The sequence below is a fragment of the Neophocaena asiaeorientalis genome, unplaced genomic scaffold, assembly GCF_003031525.2.
Source record: "Neophocaena asiaeorientalis asiaeorientalis breed wild unplaced genomic scaffold, Neophocaena_asiaeorientalis_V1.1 scaffold29, whole genome shotgun sequence".
NCBI classification, from domain to species: domain Eukaryota; kingdom Metazoa; phylum Chordata; class Mammalia; order Artiodactyla; family Phocoenidae; genus Neophocaena; species Neophocaena asiaeorientalis.
The window spans coordinates 3728464-3750383 of NW_020174423.1; the positions used below are offsets into that span (position 1 = coordinate 3728464).

A 21920-nucleotide genomic window follows, 5' to 3' on the forward strand; every position below is an offset into this window, starting at 1 on the left:
ACACGCAATGCCAAAATAACAGGAACTAACCAACAGAATAAATGATACACTATCTCCTTAATCCCTCATAATAACTTAGTTCAAAGTTTGCTACAGAAAAATGTCAAAGAGCAGATCTGGGCTTCCCTGGTGGCGCAGTGGTTGAGAGTCCGCCTGCTGATGCAGGGGACATGGGTTCGTGCCCCAGTCCAGGAAGATCCCACATGTCGTGGAGCGGCTGGGCCCATGAGCCATGGCCGCTGAGCCTGCACATCCGGAGCCTGTGCTCCACAACTGGAGAGGCCACAACAGTGAGAAGCACGCGTACCACCAAAAAAAAAAAAAAAACAGCAGATCTAAGAGCTCTCATCACTCCATATTTAGAGACTCCCTAGGAATATATCTGTTCAAGTGAAATAACAGTAATTCAGGTCTATTCCACAAGCATCTGAAAACACAAGGTCACTCTGGGGATAAGAATCTCTAAGACATCATATTAGATGGCTCTAAAACAACAGCCTCCTACTAGTCAACCTTTCCAGAAATTCTTATCATTATCCAACTCTCTCCCACCCACAAACCCCATTCCTCCAAACACATACATCTAATGCCCACAGGGCCAAAAAATCCACTATGAATTTTCATTGACTTTGCTCATGATCTTCCCTCTGTGTAAAACACTTTGTCCATTCTCCCATCTTGTTCAGGCCCAGTATGAATGTCCTCTGCCCTATATCCTCTTCTCCAATGTCCCTCACCCTACACATCAACATTAAGGAGACTGTATCATTTTTCTTGGGCTTATGTTACCTCATAAGCCTATCATTTGTATATGTTTATGTATAATTACCTTCTCTGTTAAACTATGAAATCCTAGAGAGCAAAGATTGTATCTTATTTATTTATCTGATATGATTAAATTAAATAGTGTATGGCAAATACTTGGGTTACAAACAGACAGTACTTGCAATCAGTTTATCCTAACATGGTCACTAGGAAGCCAAGTTGCTCAAAAACAGAGATTCCATGGTTGATGACTTGGTTACAGCACCTAAAAACTTCCTCATCAAATTTTTGGTGTAAAATATTTTGGGGGGTTATGCAGCATAATATAGGCAACTTATAGTTAAAGGAAAAGTTAGTTCTCTCTAATGTTCTTGCCTTTTTTGTAAGGTTGAAATTATTTCAAAACAAAACTTATTTAGAAGGTTAAGAATAAGGATTCCTTATTGGTAATGCAGTAGAGAGGTTCTGTAATACAAGAATTTTTTTTTTTTTAAATCCATCAGCTTTGGTAACTAAAAGATAACTTAGGGCAGTTACTGTAGGAGCTAAGGAAAATAGCTGTGAGTTGAAGATACTTATTACCAGTATTATTATTTAAGACAGTCAGAGAATTTCTAAACAACTAAGGAAGGGTAAAAAAGAGAAATAAGTGTAAGTACTTACAAGAAGAACACAAAATCACCGTTACATGAAGATGACTGTTTTTTATACAGAAAATCCAAAAGATATAACTGAAAAATACTGAATATAGATCAGCTAACAAAATACAAAAATTTGCTGTTCTTCATAACAAAATGAAAAGAGAATGGTTTAAAAAAATGATAATTCCAGCTAGCAATAAAAGATATGATAGCATTTTCCATCTATAAAAGTTTCAAAGAAATATTTTTTGATAATAAAAAACAGCATTGGACCAAAAATGTGCTTGTTAGAAAATACTGTTAACAAATTTTTCACAGGGAATAATTTGGTTACACATGCCAAAACCTTAAAATTACTCACAAATTTTGATTTTATAGTTGATAAAAATTTCTCCTAAGGAAATAAACAGAGGTGTGTGCAAAGATTTATCTACCAGTATGTTTGTTAAAGCATTTTACAAAACAGAAAATGAAAAATAACCTAAATAACAAACAAAAAGGGACTGATTAAACAAACTATGGAACAGTTACACAATGTAATACATGCCAATGATTAAAATAACATTATGAAAAAATTAATGTCCTTAGAACATGTTCCTAACATTAAAAAACACAAATTACAAAAAACAATCTATATGTGTATGTGCACACACACACACACACATAAAGAAACCAAAGTCTCTAAAAGGTTGTACATCAAAATGTTAACAGGTTCCAGGTTCTGCGTAAGATAAAGTAAGCACATTCCACTCTTTCTCACTAAAAGTAGCCAGAAAACCTGGAAAGAAAGTATGCAGCAGCTATTTCAGGACACTGAAAAGTAAACAGTAAGCACGAGAGAGGAAATAGAAGAATGAAAATCAGCGCTTACAAAGACAAAACAAATAATAAAATGATAGAAGTAAATCCAAACATATCGGTAATTATTCTAATTTAATTGTATTGTGGCCAGAGAGGATGGTCTTTATGATAATGATTCTTTGAAATTTGTCAAGAATTCCTTTTTGACCAAGTCTCTTTCAATGTCTATACATATCCATTGTGCGCATCAAAAGAATGTACACTGTCTTATCTGCTGGGTGCAGAGTTTTACGTGTATCTATAAAATAATCTTGTTAATTGTGCTATTCAAAGACCCAGTTTGGGTATTTTTTTTTGTCTGCTTGATCTATCACATTTCAAACATAGGTTGTTAGGTACATACAAAGCCATCATATATTTTTTGGAGAACAGTACCTTTTACTATAATTCAGCATCTATTATATACGTCCATCAATACTTTTGCCTTAAGTTTTATTTTGCCTGATCTTTATGTTATTTTTGGATAGTGCTTGTCTACTATACGATTTTCCATCCTTTCATTTCCAATTTTTCTTACCTCTCCATTTTACCTCTGTGTTTTAGAAGCCACAAATACCTGGACATAACCACTCCTTTCTTTCAGTACCCCAAAAATATTATTTGTGCTTCCTTAGAGCTCCTCTTTGCTTTGGTTTTGCACTGTAGTTAGTAGTTTACAAAATCTCGTATACTAAGCCATTAATTCTCTAAGGGCAAAAATAGCCTTCAACTAGCTGCTCCAGCATACAGCAATAAAGATTTGGGGGAACTGAACAGCCTGCCTCCATTAAGCAGTGTTTTGAAACTCAATCTATTAGAATGAAATAAAAGCTCTCCAGTTATCACTTTTTCTGTTATAAACAAAATATACACGTTAGATATATTGAAGGTTATTGACAAAAGCATAACATACTTTTAAAATGATCAATATATTAATGAGAAAGAACACCTGTATGGCAAAAATGGCTAGCTATCCATCAATATTTTGTGCTTCCCCTTCCAGAATGTAGAATTGTTTCTGAGATATGACTTCTAAGATATACATAACATCCATGAAGATAGTTTTCCTCAATGAAATTTGAGAAGGATATATACCACTTCCAACCTGGGGGTAGTAAGGAGTCGATAGGTCTTCTCCAGATTCTCCTCTTAAAAAGGCTGAAAGCAGGTCTGCAGGCCTACTAGAGAATGGACTTGAGGATACGGGGAGGGAGAAGGGTAAGCTGGGACAAAGTGAGAGAGTGGCATGGACATATATACACTACCAAATGTAAAACAGCTAGCTAGTGGGAAGCAGCCGCATAGCACAGGGAGATCAGCTCGGTGCTTTGTGACCACCTAGAGGGGTGGGATAGGGAAGGTGGGAGGGAGGGATATGCAAGAAGGATGAGATATGGGGACATATGTATATGTATAACTGATTCACTTTGTTATAAAGCAGAAACTGATGCACCATTGTAAAGCAATTATACTCTAATAAAGATGTTTTTAAAAAAGGCTGAAGGCAGTATAATTCAAAGTCTGGGTAGGGCAGAGCAGAGCCTCAAGATAAAAGGAAACTGGGCTTCTGATAGAACACTGCCTTGACTAGTACATAAAAAAAACAAACACTTTTGTCCTGCTAATCCCCTTAAATTTAGAAGTTAAGGTGTCCACCACTTAATATTAACTTAACTTACACATCTGGTCATTGTTTTTTGGGGTTTTTTTAAAGTTTTTCCTGAAAATGTTAATGGAAAATGTTAAAAACAGTAAAAGCATAAAAATAGAAGAGGTAAAATAAGCTCTGAATTTCTTTTTTATTTACTACAAGGTTCTCTCTATTCTTAGATGTTCCAGAAAGGAACAGTGATTAGATAGCTGAAATTGCTGAGCTTCCCCACAGGCAAGTAGACAAGAAATGATTGTGCTATCTTCTATAAAAATACATTGCCATTTTTGGCTCAGGCTCTCGAACAGCTGATATATTACAAATATTCTTAAATTATCTGATACCCTCTCCAACTATTATTAAACTTCCTTCAAGAGATTTTTTACAGAAAACCAAGCCCTAACAGCCTAAGGTGGCAAGCATTAAGCAAACACACACACACACACCCCCCTTCCATTTAATATTCAATATTTTCTGCAGAAAACAAAATCTTGAGTAAATGACTAATAATTTGATAATATATACTTCATGTATACCACAGGTATTGTAAAGTATAATAAAGTATTCCTCATCTACACCAAAATATCTAAGTTTCCAATTTCTCATCCACAAAACATAAGCTAGATCAGAGGCTTAGACTTCAGTGAGTATGTTAATACCCCAAAGTCACATGCAAATTTTAAATGTGCCTATGTGGGTCTATAACTTTTTCAACAGATTTTCAAGCGTCCATGTCCCAAAAAAGATAGACTGCTTGACCAGAAAAATCAGAAGTAGCTTCTTATTCTACATTTCAATGACTCTATGATTCTGATTATTGATCTCTGAAAACCCTGTGTGATTTTATGCAGTTCAGTTTTTATGCAGTGCAGTAAATACATAAATGGCTATTATGAATCAGACACCGTATCAGATCAGAGCTGGCCAAATGAGGCTGTGCCATCTGTTGTTATAAATAAAGTTTTATTGGAACATAGTCACAAACATTAGTTTATTTACGGTTTATGGCTGATTTCACAGTACATCAAAAAAGTGGAAGAGCTTTAAGAGAAAATATATGGCTTGCAAAGCCTAAAATATTTAATAATTGGCCCTTTACAGAAAATATTTCCTAACCTCCATGCTAGATGATGAAGGTCAAAGATGTCTAGGTCACAACTTCAGACCCAGTGGGCAACATAATTTTTAATTTATCTATACCCTAAATATTTCCATTGCACCCTATGTTTGTGTACATAAATATACTGGGTTGGCCAAAATCTTTGACTGGTTTTTCCATAATATGACTCTAGTAGTGCTTAGCTGCCTTTAACTTCATTTGAAACAACTTTTTTAAGACTGTATTGTGACAGCTGTCATATCAGTGTGCATTTAAAAAAATAATCAAAATTGGTGAATTTTTGTGTAGCCATTTTAATACTGAAGACGGAAGGAAAAGAGCAACATTTTCGGCATATTATGCTCTATTATTTCAAGAAAGGTTTAAAACGCAACTGAAACACAAAAAAAGATTTGTGCAGTGTATGGAGAAGGTGCTGTGACTGATAGCACGTGTCAAAAGTGGTTTGCGAAGTTTTGTGCTGGAGATTTCTCGCTGGACCATGCTCCACGGTCGGATAGACGAGTTGAAGTTGATAACGATCAAATCGAGACATTAATTGAGACCAATCAATGTTGTACCACGTGGGAGATAGCCAACATACTCAAAATACCCAAATCAACCACGTAAAATCATTTGCACCAGCTTGGTTATGTAAATTGCTCTGATATTTGGGTTCCACGTAAGTTAACCAAAAAAAACCCTTTATTTTGCTTTTTTAAATTTTAGAACTTTATTTTTTTATACAACAGGTTCTTATTAGTCATCCATTTTATACACATCAGTGTATACATGTGAATCTCAATTGCCAAATTCATCACACCACCGCCACACCCCTGCAGCTTTCCCCCCTTGGTGTCCATATATGTGTTCTCTACATCTGTGTCTCAACTTCTGCCCTGCAAACCGGTTCATCTGTACCATTTTTCTAGGTTCCACATATATGCGTTGATATACAATATTTGTTTTTCTCTTTCTGACTTACTTCACTCCGTATGACAGTCTCTAGATCCATCCACATCTCAACAAATGACCCAATTTCGTTGCTTTTTATGGCTGAGTAATATTCCATTGTAGATATGTACCACATCTTCTTTATCCATTTATCTGTTGATGGGCATTTAGGTTGTTTCCATGACTTGGCTATTGTAAATAGTGCTGCAATGAACACTGGGGTGCATGTCTTTTTGAATTACCGTTTTCTCTAGGTATATGCCCAGTAGTGGGATGGCTGGATCATATGGTAATTCTATTTTGAGTTTTTTAAGGAACCTCCATACTGTTCTCCATAGTGGCTGTATCAATTTACATTCCCACCAACAGTGTAAAGAGGGTTCCCTTTTCTCCACACCCTCTCCAACACTTGCTGTTTGCAGGTTTTCTGATGATGGTCATTCTAAATGGTGTGAGATGATACCTCATTGTAGTTTTGATTTGCATTTCTCTAATAATTAGTGATGTTGAGCAGCTTTGCATGTGCTTCTTGGACATCTGTATGTCTTCTTTGGAGAAATGTCTACTAAGGTCTTCTGCCCATTTTTGGATTTGGTTGTTTTTTCAGTATTGAGCTGCATGAGCTGTTTATATATTTTGGAGATTAATCCTTCATCTGTTGATTCGTTTGCAAATATTTTCTCCCATTCTGAGGGTTGTCTTTTTGTCTTCTTTATGGTTTCCTTTGCTGTACAAAAGCTTTGAAGGTTCATTAGGTCCCATTGTTTATTTTTGTTTTCATTTTCATTACCCCAGGAGATGGATCAAAAAACATCTTCCTGTGATTTACGTCAAAGACTGTTCTTCCTATGTTTTCCTCTAAGAGTTTTATACTGTCCTGTCTTACATTTAGGTCTCTAATTCATTTTGAGCTTATTTTTGTGTATGGTGTTACGGAGTGTTCTAATTTCATTCTTTTACATGTAGCTCTCCAGTTCTCCCAGCACCACTTATTGAAGAGACTGTCTTTTCTTCATTGTATACCCTTGCCTCCTTTGTCATAGATTAGTTGACCATAGGTGCATGGGTTTATCTCTGGGCTTTCTATCTTGTTCCATAGATCTATGTTTCTGTTTTTGTGCCAGTACCATATTGCCTTGATAACTTAGCTTTGTAGTATAGTCTGAAGTCAGGGAGTCTGATTCCTCCAGCTCTGTTTTTTTCCCCCAAGACTGCTTTGGCTATTCAGGGTCTTTTTTGTCTCCACACAAATTTTAAGATTTTTAGTTCTAGTTCCGTAAAATATGCCATTGGCAATTTGATACTGATTACATTGAATCTGCAGATTGCTTTGGATAGTATGGTCATTTTCACAATATTGATTCTTCCAATCCAAGAACATGGTATATCTCTCCATCCGTTGGTATCATCTTTAATTTCTTTCATCAGTGTCTTATAGTTTTCTGCATACAGGTCTCTTGTCTCCCTAGGTAGGTGTACTCCTAGGTATTTTATTCTTTGTGTTGCCATGGTAAATGGGAGTGTTTCCTTAATTTCTCTTTCAGATTTTTCATCATTAATGTATAGGAATGCAAGTGATTTCTGTGCATTAATTTTGTATCCTGCTACTTTACCAAATTCATTGATTAGCTCTAGGAGTCTTCTGGTGGCATCTTTAGGATTCTCTATGTTTAGTATCATGTCATCTGCAAACAGTGACAGGTTTACTTCTCCTTTTCCAATTTGTATTCCTTTTATTTCTTTTTCTTCTGATTGCCGTGGCTAGGACTTCCATAACTATGTTGAATAATACTGGTGGGAGTCGACATTCTTGTCTCGTTCCTGATCTTAGAGAAAATGCTTTCAGTTTTTCACCATTGAGAATGATGTTTGTTATGAGTGTGTCATATATTGCCTTTATTAGATCGAGGTAGGTTCCCTCTATGCCCACTTTCTGGAGAGCTTTTATTATAAATGGGTGTTGAATTTTGTCAAAAGCTTTCTTTGCATCTACTGAGATGATCATATGGTTTTTATTCTTCAATTTGTTAATATGGTGTATCACATTGATTGATTTATGTATATTGAAGAATCCTTGCACCCCTTGGATAAATCCCACTTGATCATGGTTTCTGATATTTTTAACATGGTGTTGGATTCTGTTTGCTAGTATTTTATTGAGGAATTTTGCATCCATATTCATCAGTGACATTGCTCTGTAATTTTCTTTTCTTGTAGTATCTTTGTATGGTTTTGTTATCAGGGCGATGGTGGCCTCATAAAATGAGTTTGGGAGTGTTCCTTCCTCTGCAATTTTTTGGAAGAGTTTCAGAAGGACGGGTGTTAGCTCTTCTTTAAATGTTTGATAGAACTCACCTGTGAAGCCATCTGGTCCTGGACTTTTGTTTGTTGGAAGATTTTTAAACAGTTTCAACTTCATTACTTGTAAATAGTATGTTCATATTTTCTATTGCTTCCTGGTTCAGTCTTGGAAGGTTATACCTTTCTAAGAATTTGTCCATTTCTTCCAGGTTGTCCATTTTATTGGTACAGAGTTCCCTGGAGTAGTCTCAGGATGCTTTGTATTTCTGTGGTGTCTGTTGTAACTTCTCCTTTTTCATTTCTCATTTTACTGATTTGAGTCCTCTCCCTCTTTTCCTTGATGAGCCTGCTTAATGGTTTGGTTTTTTTTTAACATCATTATTGGAGTATAATTGCTTTACAATGGTGTGTTAGTTTCTGCTTTATAACAAAGTGAATCAGTTATACATATACATATGTTCCCATATCTCTTCCCTCTTGCATCTCCCTCACTCCCACCCTTCCTATCCCATGGCTAATGGTTTATCAGTTTTATCTTCTCCAAGAACCAGCTTTTAGTTTTATTCATCTTTGCTATTGTTTTCTTTGTTTCTATTTCATTGATTTCTGCTCCGATCTTTATGATTTCTTTCCTTCTGCTAACTTTGGGTTTTGTTTATTCTTCTTTCTCAAGTTCCTTTCAGTGTAAGGTTAGACTTATTTTTTTTTGTTTTTTGTTTTTTTGCGATACACAGGCCTCTCACCATTGTGGCCTCTCCCGTTGTGGAGCACAGGCTCCAGACTCGCAGGCTCAGCAGCCATGGCTCACAGGCCCAGCTGCTCTGCGGCATGTGGGATCCTCCCGGACCAGGGCACAAACCCGTGTCCCCTGCATCGGCAGGCGGACTCTCAACCACTGCACCACCAGGGAAGCACCGGTTAGACTGTTTGAGATTTTTCTTGTTTCTTGAGGTAGGCTTGTATAGCTATAAACTTCCCTCTTAGAACTGCTCTTTTTGCATCCCATAGGTTTGGATCGTCGTGTTTTCATTGTCATTTGTCTCTAGGTATTTTTTGATTTCCTCTTTGATTTCTTCAGTGAACTCTTGGCTATTTAGTAACGTACTGTTTAGCCTTCATGTGTTTGTGTTTTTTACGTTTATTTCCCTGTAATTCATTTCTACTCTCATAGCATTGTGGTCAGAAAAGATGCTTAATATGATTTTAATTTTCTTAAATTTACTGAGGCTTGATTTGTGACCCAAGCTGTGATCTATCCTGGAGAATGTTCCATGCGCACTTGAGAAGGAAGTGTAATCTGCTGTTTTTGGATGGCATGTCCTATAAATATCAATTAAATCTATCTGGTCTACTGTGTCATTTAAAGCTTCTGTTTCCTTACTTTCATTTTTGATGATCTGTCCATTGGTGTAAGTGAGGTGTTGAAGTCCCCCACTATTATTGCGTTACTGTTGATTTCCTGTTTTATAGCTCTTAGCACTGGCCTTATGTAATAAGGTGCTCCTATGTTGGGTGCATATATATTTATAATTGTTATATCTTCTTCTTGGATTGCTCCCTTGATCATTATGTATTGTCCTTCCTTATCTCTTGTACCATTCTTTATTTTAAAGTCTACTTTATCTGATATGAGTATTGCTACTCCAGCTTTCTTTTGATTTCCATTTGCATGGAATATCTTTTTCCATCCCCTCACTTTCAGTTTGTATGTGTCCCTAGGTCTGAAGTGGGTTTCTTGTAGACAGTCTATATATGTGTCTCATTTTTGTATCCATTCAGCAAGTCTGTGTCTTTTGGTTGGAGCATTTAATCTATTCATGTTTAAGGTAATTATCGATGTGTATGTTCCTATTACCACTTTCTTAATGTTGGAGGGTTTGTTTTTGTACGTCCTTTTCTTTTCTTGTGTTTCCCACTTAGAGAAGGTCCTTTAGCATTTGTTGTAGAGCTGGTTTTGTGATGCTGAATTCTCTTAGCTTTTGCTTGTCTGTGAAGCTTTTTATTTCTCTATTGAATCTGAATAAGATCCTTGCCGGGTAGAGTAATCTTGGTTGTAGGTTCTTCCCTTTCATCACTTTAAGTATATCATGCTACTCCCTTCTGGCTTGTAGAGTTTCTGCTGAGAAATCAGCTGTTAACCTTATGGGAGTACCCTTGTATGTTATTTGTCATTTTTCCCTTGCTGCTTTCAGTAATTTTTCTTTGTCTTTAATTTTTGCCAGTTTGATTACTGTGTTTCTCCTTGGGTTTATCCTGTATGGGACTCTGTGCACTTCCTGGACTTGGATGGCTATTTCCTTTCCCACGTTAGGGAATTTTTCAACTATATTCTCTTCAAATATTCTCTCTGGTCCTTTCTCTCTGTCTTCTCCTTCTGGGACCCCTATAATGTGAATGTTGTTGTGTTTAACATTGTTCCAGAGGTCTCTTAGGCTGTCTTCATTTCTTTTCATTCTTTTTTCTTTATTCTGTTCCGTGGCAGTGAACTCCACCATTCTGTCTTCCAGGTCACTTATCTGTTCTTCTGCCTCAGTTATTCTCCTATTGGTTCCTTCTAGTGTATTTTTCATTTCAGTTATTGTATTATTCATCTATTTGTTTGTTCTTTAATTCTTCTAGATCTTTGTTAAACATTTCTTACATCTTCTCGATCTTTGCCTCCATCCTTTTTCCGAGGTCCTGGATCATCTTCACTGTCGTTATTCTGAATTCTTTTTCTGGAAGGTTGCCTTCCTCCACTTTATTTAGTTGTTTTTCTGGGGTTGTATCTTGTTCCTTCATCTGGTACATAGCCCTCTGCCTTTTCATCTCATCTATCTTTCTGTGAATGTGGTTTTTTGTTCCACAGGCTGCAGGACTGTAGTTCTTCTTGCTTCTGCTCTCTGCCCTCTGGTGGATGAGGCTCTCTAAGAGGCTTGTGCAAGCTTCCTGATGGGAGAGACTGGTGGTGGGTAGAGCTGGCTGTTGCTCTGGTGGGCAGAGCTCAGTAAAACTTTAACCTGCTTGTCTGCTGATGGGTGGGGCTGGGTTCCCTCCCTGTTGGTTGTTTGGCCTGAGGTGACCCAATCCTGGAGCCTATCTGGGCTCTTTGGTAGGGCTAATGGAGGACTCTGGGAGGGCTCACACCAAGGAGTACTTCCCAGAACTTCTGCTGCCAGTGTCCTTGTCCTCACAGTGAGACACAGCCATGCCCTGCCTCCGCAGGAGACCCTCCAACACTAGCAGGTAGGTCTGGTTCAGTCTCCCCTGGGGTCACTGCTCCTTCCCCTGGGTCCCGATGCGCACACTACTTTGTGTGTGACTTCCAAGAGTGGAGTCTCTGTTTCCCCAAGTCCTGTCAAAGTCCTGCAATCAAATCCCACTAGCCTTCAAAGTCTCTAGGAATTCCTCCTCCCGTTGCCAGACCCCCAGGTTGGGAATCCTGACGTGGGGCTCAGAGCCTTCATTCCAGTGGGTGGACTTCTGTGGTATAATTGTTCTCCAGTCTGTGAGTCACCCACCCAGCAGTTATGGGCTTTGATTTTACTGTGATTGCACCCCTCCTACCATCTCATGTGGCTTCTCCTTTGTCCTTGGATGTGGGGTATCTTTTTTGGTGAGTTCCAGTGTCCTCCTATCGATGATTGTCCAGCAGCTAGTTGTGATTCTGGTGTTCTCACAAGAGGGAGTGAGAGCATGAAGAAAACCTTCTTGACCATATTTCCACATGTGTTTCTCTACTGAAACGTAACGAAAATGTTCCATTTTTAAAACCAGTTGTGATGAGCTATGAAAAGTGAATACTGTACAGTAATGTGGAACGGAAGAAATCATGGGGCAAGAAATATGAACCACCACCAACCACACCAAAGGCCAGTCTTCATCCAAAGAAGGTGATGTTGTGTATATGGTGGGATTGGAAGCTCCTCTATTATGAGCTCCTTCCAGAAAACCAAACAGTTAATTCCAACAAGTACTGGTCCCAATTAAAGCAACTGAAAGCAGCACTCGACAAAAAGCATCCCGAATTAGTCAACAGAAAACACATAATCTTCCATTAGGATAACACAAGACCATGTGTTTCTTTGATGACCAGACTAAAACTGTTACAGCTTGGCTCGGAAGTTCTGATTCATCCGCCATATTCACCAGACATTGCACCTTCGGATTTCCATTCACTTCGGGCTTTATAAAATTCTCTTAATGGAAAAAATTGCAATTCCCTAGAAGACTGTTCTTTGCTCAAAAAGATGAAAAGTTTTGGAAAGATGGAATTATGAAGTGGCCTGGAAAATGGCAGAACGTAGTGGAACAAAACTGTGAATATGTTGGTCAATAAAGTACTTGGTGAAAATGAAAAATGTGTCTTTTATTTTTGCTTTAAAACCGAAGGAACTTTTTGGCCACCCCAATACATGTATTCTGAGTAAAAGGGTAAGGAGAAAAAAAGGGAAGAGACAATTACGTGACAAAATCAAGAAAGAGGAAGCTATGCCAGTAATTGTCCAACAAGTTCAGTTACTTCCTAAAGCAACTCCTTTAATTGTGATTTTTGTCACAGCATAAAAGAGGATATGAGTCCTGTTAGGTAAGGCAGAAAAGTACCTGTTAATCCAAAAGCTACCTCAAGTAGTTCAGTAGAACACAGCTCTGTTTTATGCCACTAAATATAAGATGTTTTATGTTACGTTTATTTTTATGTTTTATGCTCCTAAAAATAGGTCAGTTCTCCCAATCCTGAATATCAGTATAAATTCCAATACAGTCTCTAAAGAATCATTAAAAGTCTGGGACCTGTTTTGAGGACATGCAAGTTAGCCCACCAAAGATTTTTAATCTGTGAAATCAACAACTGACAAAAGCTTTAAATTTTTCTTAAACAAGTTCTTAAAAGAAAAAAAAAATGTAATAAGACTCAACAGTTAAACCTAAAACTGATTATTCTTTGCCAGGATATTGATGGAGAGAGTTGTATACAATGAGCTGGCTTAGGAAGTTTTAAGGGGATATGTAGTCAGAAATTTGGAGGGGTAAAGGGGTTGCCCATTTCATAAATAAGAATAAGCTATAGTTTAATTTACAGTTTAATTAGATTCACCAGGGACTTCTCCCAAGGAGTTAATAATTATGAAAAGAATTTAGAAAGCTGTTTAACCATCATAACTACTCTAAGTAGAATTAGAAACATTCAGAAGTAAAATAACTTCTTCTGGCACCTTCTCCAGCCATAGCAATTAATCTATTTACTCTAAGGCCAGAGAGAACACTGAGATCTGTTAGGTAAAGTTCCTAAGAACACAAAGCATCAGCATTAACATCACTATAACACCAGTTAAATATGTTCAATTCAAATGTAATTTAGAACCTATATTTGAGGGAGGAGGGCTATGAAATGATGTACCTAATGGCAACCTCTTACAAGTAAAGTAGATGGTGCCAGAAGACTGTCAAAAATTAATAGGTTTGAAATTGGGTTGAACTTAGGTTGAAACCAGCTTACAAACCTTTGGGGCAGAAAACAAGTATATACCAATGTCAGCTACACCTCAAAAAAAAGAAGTAATTGATAAAATCGAAAGAGAAGGACAGATAACTACTAACTGTAAAAAGGCATCAATGCACTTTGGCCACAGAGCTGACATGTAACAATCATTGGTTTTTTTTTCCATCATTAAACATTTATCAAGGAACTGTTATTTGTAAGCCACTACTCCTCCAGATAAATAAAAATTTCAGTTTCCTTTGTTTATCAAGAAGCAAGAGGAACAAAGAGACTATAAGTAGGAGTCAGAGGCAAGTCTTTGCTTGGAGAGGATGTAAGAAAGCAACTATACTTGAATAAATTTTTTTTTTTAAAAATCCCAGTTATGGGCTTCCCTGGTGGTGCAGTGGTTGAGAGTCCGCCTGCCGATGCAGGGGACACGGGTTCGTGCCCCGGTCCGGGAGGATCCCATGTGCCGCGGAGCGGCTGGGCCCATGAGCCATGGCCGCTGAGCCTGCACGTCTGGAGCCTGTGCTCTGCAACGGGAGAGGCCACGGCGGTGGGAGGCCCGCATACCGCAAAAAAAGAAAAAAAAGAAAAATCCCAGTTGTCATCTTAAAATGTAAAAAAAGATTTGGGTCTCCTCAGGTGTTGATTTTGCATCAGATAAATTAGCCTGTTTTCAGAGTTCTCTGTGAGTGAAAACAGGATTGGGATCCACCTTTTAGGTACTGGAACTAGTATAACTAAGGAAGAAAGTCCTCAGTCCCCAAGAAGAGCTGACTTCCATCCCTCTTTCTGTTTCCCTGCTGACAACAAATAACTATAAGATCGTAAGTGTAATGAAGAAATAAACAAACATAAAAAAAAAAAAAAAAAAAAAAAAAAAAAAAAAAAAACAGAAAAAGAATGAAACACCTGCACTGACACTTTGCTCTGCAAAATCGCCACATGGAAAAGACTATAACTATTATACAAACATTTCAAGCAGTACAGAGCTAACTTAAATTTCTGGGAACTTTTTATACAATGATAAGATTATTGTTTAACTTAATGATGTAATGAGTACTTATCTTACCCAGAACAATATGTCTCCTTTTTATTTAATGTGAAACGCTGTTAAAAACATCAGATGTGCACTAGTGTTCCATGAAGATGTATTTGATTCCTGACCTTTAATCTAGGAAAAATTTAAGGGAAGGGGTCCTGATATATGATCACGTGCATAGGGACAAACAGCAGCAAAGTAAGAACAATGTATTAATTATTGGGATTTGTCCTTTAATCATCCTCAAGAGATGATTAGAATCTATGAGAAAATAAATGAGAGGAATTATATATATAATTGAAGTGATGAAGCTTTTAATCTGGAGACTGGAAGCTGTCTGAAATGATCTGTGTTATTTTGTTGTTTAGATCAGTGATTCCTATACTTACAGATGAGTAAATTTTAAGACAAAAATATATTCAAGTAACTGTCATTCAGTCATCCACCTTTTAATCTTAAAGGAGTAAATAGAAAAAAAAAAGGAAAGAAAGAAACTTAAGGAATAAACCTAGGGCAAAAGAGCATCAAAATTTGAATGAGTCCAGAGCCCTCACAAACATCTTTCAATCTGTTCTGATGTCATGCAGCAAATTTACATATATTTTAAATATTTTATGACACTAAAAAATACGGAAAATATATATTCTACAAAGGGTTACAACAATGATTAATAACAATCAAAAATTTGGTTTTATCAATGCCCTTAGAAGTTACCTGGTGGTGGGACTTCCCTTGTGGTGCAGTGGTTAAGAATCCGCCTGCCAATGTAGGGGACAGGGGTTCGAGCCCTGGTCCAGGAAGATCCCACATGCCATGGAGCAACTAAGCCTGTGCACCACAATTACTGAAGCCTGCGTGACACAACTACTGAGCCCACGTGCTGCAACTACTGAAACCCATGCGCCTAGAGCCTGCTCCACAAGAGAGGCCACAGCAATGAGAAGCGCACGCACAGCAACGAAGACCCAACGCAGCCAAAAATAAACCAAAATTAAAAATAAAAAAGAAGTTACCTGGTGGCAAATCAGGATCTGTGGGAGCAGCCTGCTGAATTCTTCTGGGTTTTACTGATGACTTTGTGTTCTCAGTAGTACTACGGTTGGTAGAATTAGAACCACAGCTTTCATGGTCATCCTATTTTTATTTTGAAGAAAGAAAAGTATCAGTCACCATTCAAGAATTTTAAAAAGTTTTGTTGAATGTATGCAGGTTACTAAAATGTGATAAAATAGACTCTTCAGGGTTTTTTTTTAGCTCTAAAAATCTATGTAACCAAAATTTTTCATAATTTGCATTCTTAAACACCATTTTAAAAGTAAGTAGTAGTTTAAAATCATAAATTGTCTATTTCTTTAGTTGGTATCAAAAGACACCACTTGATTATGTCAAAAAAATTCTTATATATGGTTTTAGCAAAAGAAGACAATTCAAAGGAAGCTTTTAAACATTTTCCATTTGAAAATGCAAAATAAATGGAAAGGGTCTTAATATTCCCCTATTTATTTATATGTTAAGACCCTTACTATTTTGTGAGTTAAATTACGAATCCAAGCTGTCTTTTTAATCACCTTTAATGATTAATCTTAATCATCCTCAGAAATCTTGGCATCCTATTTAACACTGCTCACTGAATTGAATATTGTTCAGATTAGATATAAGGTTTAACTGGGTTTTGATATGGATAACATAAAAACTTCAAAAAAATCATACATATTTTTGAAATCTATACAATGCAAATGAGTACTCTTTTCCTGACTTGATTCAACAAACATTTATATAATGCTTTTATGTGTTAATTGCTGGATTTACAAAGGCAAATTAGATATAATATCTGTTCGCAAAGATTTCAGAATCTATTTAAAACATATATAACCAGTCTACAAGAGTACTTTTTTGTTTGTTTTCAAGTAATAGGAACACAAAGAGTCATTCTATTTGGAAGAACTAGAGAGATGAGGCCGTTAAAACTGAGTATAGAAATGTTTTAGGTTAAGATTGGAGGCTAAATAGGGAAAACTATAAACAGCACATGCAAGGATAATGATTAGTCAAAAAAAGCCACAGTATACAATGTTTAAGATGGGAGAACAATACCAGAAGCTAAAGGCATGGACTAGTTCAATAAAAATGAGGTCACATTAAGAACCACAGAGACGTTAACACTTAAGATTTGGTAATTAGGAGGAGGGTGCCAATAACCAAAGGAAAAAAAAAAAAGGACATTTAGTAATTGCAGTAGAGGGACAGGAGTGGGAGAAGTAAAAGAGTGGTTCAAAGGGTGAATAACAAGTTAAAATGGAAAAAATAAACATAGATTGCTCTTTCAATAAGACGGATATTACAAGGAGGAAATAGATGAGGTAGTAAAACGAGGTAAAAGCATCTGACATCATCCTATTCCTTTTGCGGGGATAAAAGAGCACATTCTGCTTGAATGAGAGATGCATATGAGGAGGCAGAGATCAAACGTCTCTCCAACACAAACGGAAACAGATGGTGTACTGTGCACCATCGATTCATTAATCAATAATAAAACTATTTCATAATGCTTAAAAGAATCATGATAAATTTAGTTTTTCTCTTTTATATATTTGAAGAGAAAATTTCAAGAACAAAAAGAAGGATACCCACTAAATTTACCATTCTAATAGGGTACTAGAGGCAAATAAGAACAATGATAGGACCTCCTTTAAGACACAAAAATTCTTATTCACTACCACACTAAGAGGATTATACAATAATAAAAGATGAATCTTTTACAATATAGCATGGCTTCAGATGCTAGTGTGATATATTAGCAAAAGAAAAAATTTGTTTGAAACTTCATTACAACAAAAAGTTAAAAATTTACTGTAACAAACAATAAAGGCAATTTTTGCACGAACTTAGGTTTAAGTTAATAAAAAACTTCACAGCATTTCATTCCACAAAACAGCTTCACTATTCAATCTTTATAATGACATCTTCTGTTATTTTGGGGGATGTTATAGTCTCCAAATACTAAAAGACTACTACTGTGAATAAGACCTTACTGTAATTACTTTTAGTTCAACTTAGATCCTTAAAAATGTCTGTAGTCACACACTTCTGCACAATGTTAACATTAAAAGCACACTATTAATTTTTGAAACATATGGTTGTCTCAAAAGCCCAGAAGTAAAACATATTCATTAAAGAGATGTGAAAAAGTTCCAAGTGAACTGCCAAAACTAGCATAATTATGAAAATATTTAACACTGAAACCATCTGAAATCACATACTGTATATAGATTATAGTGATGTCATAATAAACATTCCAGCCAAAATGCACTAAAACTACTGCAGTCCAATAAATCTGGCATACACGAGATGACAAACATTTTAAAGCAAAAGAAAGAACAAGTTATTTTATTTTTAAAAAGTTATTAGCAGCAAAAAAGGGTAAAGTGCATAGACTAAATATGAGTTTTCAAATAGTTTAAAAAAAAGAACTGAATAAAGTTCCCTACAAACTACATTTCTTCACTTAAAAGAAAAACAAACTAAATAACTTCATTTGCTTAAACAAAAATTTTAATAAACTTGAAATTTCAGTATGCCTTAAAAATGGGCATTAATCATGGTACCCATAGGAATATGTACTATGAAACAAACATTACCAAATGTGCAAACATTTCTTTCTTAATTCTGGTTAGGAAATTATGGTTGCATATGTATTATAATTAGAAAATAATCCTTTTGATAATTTTGACTTGTTTTCATTTCAATTACATTTTAATTGCATCAATTAAGTGAGCTTCCATTCAAATCCTGCCCCAACTAAATTAAATTTAAAAAAATAAAGCAAAATAACAATTTTACTATTAAAACTGGAATTACTTCCACCATTAGTTTGAGTTCATCATCTGCTTTTAACCAGTATGAATCACTGTGGACTATTACACATTTTAATTCATTGAAAGCCTCTAATTTCTAATAAAAGAAACTCTGTTCTCAAAAATACCAGCTAAAATGTTTTGAGATAATTTTTAACCCCAAACACATTACAGTTATATCTTTCTGATTTAGGATGCAATTTTTCCAAAATGTCTGGTAAGTAGATTTCATGGCAAAAGAATGTTGTCTCTTGGGGACCACATAGCTATTTCTGAAAATACTGCCCTTTGCTGCTCATGAAACAAGCAAGAATGTCATTTCCTTACAAAAGTTCCTAACAGTGAAAACGTGGCAAACACTGTATGTAAACAGACGCATTACTTTCATAATGACTGATCATGGGATCATGTTACATACTTTTCACCTGAGCCCTCACAGGGCTAGTCAATTAAAACTGGAAAACCATCAACTCCCAGATTCACAATAGTATGAATAAGGTTGAGGACAAAACTTAAAACAGGTGACTGAATCGTTCCACGTCCTTGTTTAAAAACAAAGGTTAAAAGTAAGAAAGAGTTGAAAAAGGAGAAAACAAAAGACAGAAGAAGCGATGTGCCTTATGCTCTTCAGCCTTGTGGCACCAAACTTGGCAAGCAGAGAAGGACTAAGGTTCACCTGGAAGTTCTGGTCACCAAAAGCTCCTGAACAGAGTGTGAGGGCCTTGGAAATGAACCGCTACAAAGCCCTTAGAGACATTCACCTCTATCCCCTCCAGAAGCAGGTATAACGGCAACAGATGCAATAAAGAATCTCTAAAGGTAACTCTACTTTGGAGAGTCAGAGAGCCAAGTCAAGTCAGCAACGCAGAGGTACAATTGGAGAGTGAGCCAGAAAAAACAAAACACTACCTTTTGTGGTAAAAATGGGAATCTCTGGAACCCCTCTACCCTGACAGCAATATTAATAAACTTAATTTTAGCCATAAAAAAAAAATGCCAAGCAACTCCAGTAAAGGAGAGTATGCCCCCAACCTCTTCACACGTCAGCTTAAGCCCACAGAGGAGGCTGCTTCCATCTTCTCTCCCATAAGAGTGAGGATAAGGGACTGCGATAGGCTGGGGAAGAAGAAAAGAGAGTTTATGCTCCCTTGCATTGTTTTACTTGAACCTCCCAAATGCAGGAACAGTCAACCTGACAGGCCAAAGCTTAACATACAATAAGATGTATTAGGCTACATTTTAATAATGAAAGAGATCACTGTACTAACTGTAAACACCTGTGTGATGGAGTCACTCTTCTACCCCTGAGATCCATGTTACTCAGTAACAGGACCAGAGCCATGTTCCCCAGATGACGCAATCACTAGCCATCTCTCCTCTGCCTTCTTTTCACACCCACAGCTAGCCACCTAACCCAGGATACTGCCCAGCCAGAGAACAATCAAACTATGCTGGTTATATAATAGCATCATATGTTAGAAAAAATTTGCTCTTCATTATTGCCTATGACATCCCTTTCCTTCGTATCAGTAGGTATATATCATATTGCCAACCTCTCCTTCCCTGTTTTTAAACCACTGGATTGAAGTGGTTAGACCCACCCTTAGATTTGGAAGGTGAAATGGGCAGAAATTAAGGAATGAGAGAACAAAAGTATATACAGAGGCATTCTGGCCTAAGCCACATTCTACCATCTAATATTTACCAAAATTCACTGGGGGTGACTGGGTGTGTGAACCGATTAATAAAACTGCACTTTGTTTTCTTATATGTATAACTTCCCTCAAGGAACACCTGATTTTTTTTTTTTTAAAAAAAAGTATGTGTCAGGCATTTTGAGAGAAAATAGGGAATACAAATAGACGGTACCCATATTCTGGTAGCTTTACTTTACCTACTTGAGGAACAATATTTATATGCATAAAAAGGTTAAGAGCAATTCAAGTTAGTCAGCTATTACATATGTCACACACACAAAAGAAACTGAAATTTATTGAGCATTTATATGTGCCAGAACTTTAAGGAGGAGGAGGAAATTAGGGCTTAAGAGGTTCTAAGGTCGAAAAGACACAAAGTAAAAGAGCTGGGATGAATGCCCAGATACATCTGATAGAAAAGCCCCTAGCATTATTACTGATGAAAGACAGGAAAGCAGAGAGAAAGGGAAGAAAGAAGAATGGCAGGCAGAGAGGAAAAGAGACACACAGAAAAAAACAATTTTTTTTATGGCACTTACAATGGGTCATGTACTACTGACACTACATTCACATCTCTTAATTCTCTAAACAACTCTATGAAGTAGACACTATTCCCTATAAAAGAAGATCCCCATTTAAAGATGAGGACACGAGGCATAAAGAGATTAAATGGGTCAAAATCACACTGCTACTAAATGGCACAATCTTACCTACATTGCTCTATTGCCTCCAGATGAGAGAAGGCCAACTAAACATAGAGTACTAAGCACCATATATTCTGAGACGGGAGAGATCACAGTGAGCTACAGTAGTCAGGAAAACATCACAAAGGACATGGTTTGAAAAGACTAGGCCCCGCAAACAAAAAAAGAGGGAGGTTGGGGCTTCCCTGGTGGCGCCAGTGGTTGAGAGTCTGCCTTCCGATGCAGGGGACACGGGTTCGTGCCCCAGTCCGGGAGGATCCCACATGCCGCGGGGTAGCTGGGCCCGTGAGCCATGGCCGCTGAGCCTGCACATCCAGAGCCTGTGCTCCGCAATGGGAGAGGACACAACAGTGAGAGGAAATTTAGGTAAAATAGAGAGAAATGAAATATTAGGCTGTAAAAAGAAGCTAGAGCAAATGGTCTCTAACATGAGTATCAGTCCAAAAAATTTAAGTTTTATTCTACATACTGATAAGCCAATGAAACTTATGAGTAGGAAATTAACAAGATAAAGTACTTCAGGAAGAAGAATCTTCTGGTAATGTGATGAAAAGCAAAAGAAGAGATACTATTAATAGGTTATTATAAAATTTTAGAAATTAAATGATACAAGACATAGAAATGAGAATTTTTTTAAATGCTAGCACCTCAAACTCAGTGTTAAAACAAAACTCATAAACTCCACAACAGACTCTGTTCCTTTCCCCTAAGCCTCATTCCTGAAAAAACAAAAAAACCCTGTCCTTTACATCCTAATTCAGTCAATGTAGCCACCGTTTTCTCAGTCTCCTAAGACTCTTTATATCTGCTCTAATTTTGCAAAATGATGCTATAACAAGCTTTTAAAACTTCAGGGTAAAAAGAGAGATGCTTGACCTTGAATTGTACTGGACAGACTCTAAGCT

The 21920-nt window shown here is 36.7% G+C and overlaps 1 protein-coding gene across 1 annotated transcript in view; it reads right to left on the minus strand.

Annotated features, from left to right (window-relative positions):
• VPS13B (vacuolar protein sorting 13 homolog B) overlaps positions 1-21920 on the minus strand; it is an 816084-nt gene that overhangs the window by 755408 nt on the left and 38756 nt on the right. The window contains exon 4 of the mRNA XM_024756522.1: positions 15774-15894. Coding sequence (XP_024612290.1) covers positions 15774-15894 — 121 coding nt within the window. The remainder of the gene's footprint in view (positions 1-15773; positions 15895-21920) is intronic.